This window comes from Juglans regia, chromosome 11 (genome assembly GCF_001411555.2).
Source record: "Juglans regia cultivar Chandler chromosome 11, Walnut 2.0, whole genome shotgun sequence".
In the NCBI taxonomy this organism is placed as follows: domain Eukaryota; kingdom Viridiplantae; phylum Streptophyta; class Magnoliopsida; order Fagales; family Juglandaceae; genus Juglans; species Juglans regia.
In genome coordinates, this window is record NC_049911.1 from 25885854 (window position 1) to 25890361 (window position 4508).

The following is a 4508-nucleotide window of genomic DNA, read 5'->3' on the forward strand; positions in this document are numbered from 1 at the left end:
TTGATGGCCGATTTGGGGTCCACCAAAGGGAACAAATAAGCATAGATATATAATTATGGCAACCTTTGGTTTCGTTTTTTTAGGGCAAATCTACGTTACATCTTTTTGATTAAGTGTGTCCCTCTCTTATCTTTTGCCCTTTCATAATTTTAACTTTAATCCATTCTTCCATACATACATACATACATGGATGGAAGAAATTTTATAATGAAGTTTTGAGCTTTCATTCAATTATTTTTTTTGTACAAGGAATTAATGATCATTTTCAATATAAGTACTTACAATATCCCCACAAATAACCTCTCGCGGGGTTGCTTGTTTATTAATTTGACCGTGATTTTTCAAAAATCACTATCAATTTATACCATGGCATTCAAAAGTTTATGAATTTAAAAAAAAAAAAACAAAAACAAAAACAAAAGGATTTCAACTCAATATTTAGCACAAGCGCGTAATTAATTTGCATGCTGGCGTGGATCTCTTGATCAGCTGATCACAATGTATATTTAGATCTTGACTTAGTATATTAATTAATATTCATTGGGTTGGTAGGATCTTGGACATGACTCGTAAATTAATTAAGGTGCAAAATCAGTATCATCTATATATATATTCAAATGCTTAATTTTTATAGTACTGCATGCATGTTAAAGATGATCAATTTATAATATGTTTGAACCTATATGAATATTAAATACATGCATGGTATGGACCGACATGGCCTCTTTCTTTTAATTAACTCCTAATAATGCAAGCGCATGCATCACACACCATTTAATTAAGCAAAGCCAAATCATATATATATACCCAAATTAAGAAACAACTTATAAATAGTACGTACCTCATAATATTATATATATATATATATTGTTAATCAATATTAGGGATCATAATTAATCAGCTTTTAGCCTCCACAAAAACATGTGCATAGCTATAACCCGACCATCATTGATGAACTGATCAGGATTAAATATTAATCATGTCCTAATTAAACGTCAATTAACACACTGATCATAACATGACATGATCATAAACAAGGGGCATATTCAAAAACCCTAGCTAATTGCCTTCCAAAAAGAAATAAAATATCTGAAATATACTAATTACCAATTATCAAAAGGTAAATATCAACGATCTGATCAGCTAGCTAGCTATGCATATATAAATATATATATATATACATGATGATGTGAACATATGGACATTAATGCATGATCTTAATTAAAATCTCTCCATTATAATTAGGCATATCATTGAAAGAGTACGAGGATATATAGTTAAATATTTACCAATAAAAGTTGCAAATTAAGTTGGAGCGCGCAGTACTAGTACTAGTACTACTGCAGCAAGCTGGTGGGTTAGGTTTACACGAAAATGATGATCATGTCAGCATGGGGTCCTTCGTGTCTGATCATGGGCGAGCATATATCACACGTACGTACGTGCATACTCACACGTGCATATATGTATATATATAGTCTTTTAAACACATGATCTTAAGGAGTAAAAAGAGAATTTGTTATCCTAGTTGATGATCATAATTGATTTTTGTTGGGAATTCCCTTTTGCAAAAGAAAAGCAACCATTACCACCGACTTTTTGGAATAATATTGCATGCATGCTACCTACATCATCATCATTTACAACCCCATTTCAGACCTTATGGTATATTAATATTCTTTCCAACCCTAAAAAATATCGCTAGCTATTTCATGCGATTCTGAGCTACAAACTTGGCTCCTTTTGATCATGAAAATAACAGGCCGCGGCCTCACCGCCCCTACCTATCCTTAATTAGGCACCCATTTTTGGCCTTTTCCCCCCCCAAACTAATCACATTACTTTAAATTATTCATGCATGCATCGATCAGATGAATGGCATAAGTTCCATATGCTATATTTATATCAAGATCAGGCCATGCAGTACTAGTAGTTCGGTTTAATTAGTCGGTTCAGTGTTGTGATCTCTGCAAATTACCATAAATCCCTTCATTCCAAACTAATTATAACCATCTTATAAAACTTTTTCCATTTTTCAAATTTTATATATATATATATATATATATAACTCTTAATACATTAATTAGTACTACTTTATACTTGAATATTATATATATAGTAATTAATTAATCAAGCATATATAAATCATACTTTTCCAATTATAAATTGTTAATGCATTCATTGCATCATCGTCTGATCTCTCTCTTTTTGGTTTGTTCTACCCAGAAGAAGACAATCTGGCCATACTCTACTGAAGATCATTCACACGCTATTAAAAGTTATTTGAAAAGATAAAAAAAAATTAGGAAAAATAAAAGCAAAAGAGAAAGAAAGAAAAATAAAGTATATAAAAGGATTTAAAAGGAAAAAAAAAAAAAAAAGAGAATATCTTTGGACGATTCATTACACTTCGATCTGAGTTCACATGCACACGAGCGAGAGGTACTGTATATATAATTATATATATATATAGTAGCCTTTTTTCTATCTGTAGCTGAACTCCGTTCACACTGCCGGTTGAATTAAACCGGTTAACCGTTCAAACTCTACGTATGAAAGCGTCGACTACTTTGTCGGACCATGCATTGAATAGTCTCTGGCTGTGTAAAGACCGTACAAACATTTGACCTACAATCGCCGGTCAATATTTGTTATTGCAAACCTCTGCAATATTCCCACCATCCCCTATACTATACCCACATATCTCTCTCTTTCTCACTCACCTCCCAACTCCAAACAACACCCCTCCCCCTTTCTCTCTGATCTCTCTCTGTGATCTCTCTCTCTCTCTCTCTCTCTCTTTCTCTCTATATACAATCTTGTAAACCAGATCAACCCTACCCTATCCCCTCTCTCTCTATCTCTCACACACATAGAAGCTTCACTTTCTCTTGTCCTTGTTTTGGATGAAGGATTTTCACTTTTGAGTGAGCCATGGAGAGGAACGAGGTGATAAAGATGGAGGAGACCATTGGATCTTCGTTATTTTCTGATCATATCTCAGAAGGTTATCCATTTTCGGGCATATTTGATTTCTCTGAAGGTGAAAAGAACTCCTTAGGGTTTGTGGAGTTGTTGGGTATTCAGGACTATAGTCCATCTCTGTTTGATTCGCCACAGGCACCATCTATGGCTCCCTCGGCTCCACTTCCGGCTACTACAGTGAAAGAGTGTTCTGAGGTCCTGAATCAGCCTGCTACCCCTAACTCATCCTCGATTTCATCCGCATCGAGTGAGGCAGTAAATGATGAACAGACTAAAGCTGTAGACCAGGAAGGAGAGCAACAAGAAAAGGCCAAGAAACAGTGAGCTTTTTCTTTCCTCACTTTTCTGACTTTTGATTTTGTGTTTAGAAGGAACACATGTTAGAATAAATAAAATAAGGCCTTTTTTAAAATAAATTTCTTTAATTGTCTTTGTTTTTCTGGAGTTTTATGTTAAATGATCCTGTGCAATAACAATGGAAGAGAACAAGCTGGTTATTTTATTATATGTAGGTGATTTTGAAATGGACGGATTTATGGATTTTGTTTTTGTGTTTTTGAGGTGCAGGTTGAAACCCAAGAAGACAAACCAGAAGAGACAGAGAGAACCGAGATTTGCGTTCATGACAAAGAGCGAGGTTGATCACCTGGAAGATGGGTACAGATGGAGGAAGTACGGTCAAAAGGCTGTGAAGAACAGCCCCTATCCTAGGTATATGCAGTCTTAACTTCAATGCTAAATGCCTTTAGCCTTATTTGCCCCCCTCCTTTTCTGGCACTTTTCTTTGTCAAAATTGATTGTTAAGATCTACTAGACCAATATATATATAATATATTTTTATGGGGTAGGCATTTTTCTTATTTTTCGTTTGTGATTTTAGGAGTTACTATCGTTGCACTACTGCCTCCTGTAATGTGAAGAAACGTGTGGAGCGATCCTTCACAGATCCAAGTATTGTTGTTACTACCTATGAAGGGAAGCACTCCCATCCAAGTCCAGTCATGCCTCGCCATAGCCTTGCCGGAGTTCCACCGGGCTCGGGGATCTCCGCCGGATATGCCGCTGCTAGCTTTGATATGCCAATGGCAAGAACCCTATCTTACTGTCAACAACTGCGCCAACCATCCTTTATCAATACCTCGTCGCCTTCGAATTTTGCTTCTGATGGTTTAATATTAAACCCTAGTGGTTTACGTCGTGACATTCGGTTTTGCACCCCGGGTTCTGCTTTTCTCAGAGATCATGGGCTTCTTCAAGACATTGTTCCCTCGCATATGCTGAAGGAAGAAGATCAGTAGAGAAGAGATCATTAACCAATTACTACTCCTTTTTATGTTGTTTTGTTGATCACTGACTTTGTAGGAAGATGATCAGAAAGCCCCACATTCCTGGTATGCAATCTTCTTGCTGACAGGATTGGATCTTTCTTGTAGAACCCACTTCTCATTGTACACATGTACACGGATGATTGTCGCTGTTAACATGCGATTCTTCTTTATCCAGTGCAAGGACTCGTTTCTTAA

At 35.9% G+C, this 4508-nt stretch overlaps 1 protein-coding gene across 1 annotated transcript; it reads left to right on the forward strand.

Annotated features, from left to right (window-relative positions):
• Window positions 1-2677: 2677 nt before the first annotated feature.
• Window positions 2678-4508, forward strand: LOC109007199 (WRKY transcription factor 23-like). Its single transcript, XM_018986768.2, has 3 exons — window positions 2678-3305; window positions 3553-3696; window positions 3866-4508. The coding sequence occupies exons 1-3, from the start codon at window positions 2935-2937 to the stop codon at window positions 4281-4283; spliced, it is 933 nt and encodes a 310-aa protein (XP_018842313.1). The 5' UTR covers window positions 2678-2934; the 3' UTR covers window positions 4284-4508.

Excerpts from the sequence above, each read along its gene's own strand:
- LOC109007199 (XM_018986768.2), top strand. The coding sequence starts at position 2,935 with ATGGAGAGGAACGAGGTGATAAAGATGGAGGAGACCATTGGATCTTCG. Across the intron at positions 3,306-3,552 it reads CAAGAAAAGGCCAAGAAACA|GTTGAAACCCAAGAAGACAA; the intron begins GTGAGCTTTTTC and ends TTTGAGGTGCAG. Across the intron at positions 3,697-3,865 it reads AAGAACAGCCCCTATCCTAG|GAGTTACTATCGTTGCACTA; the intron begins GTATATGCAGTC and ends TTGTGATTTTAG.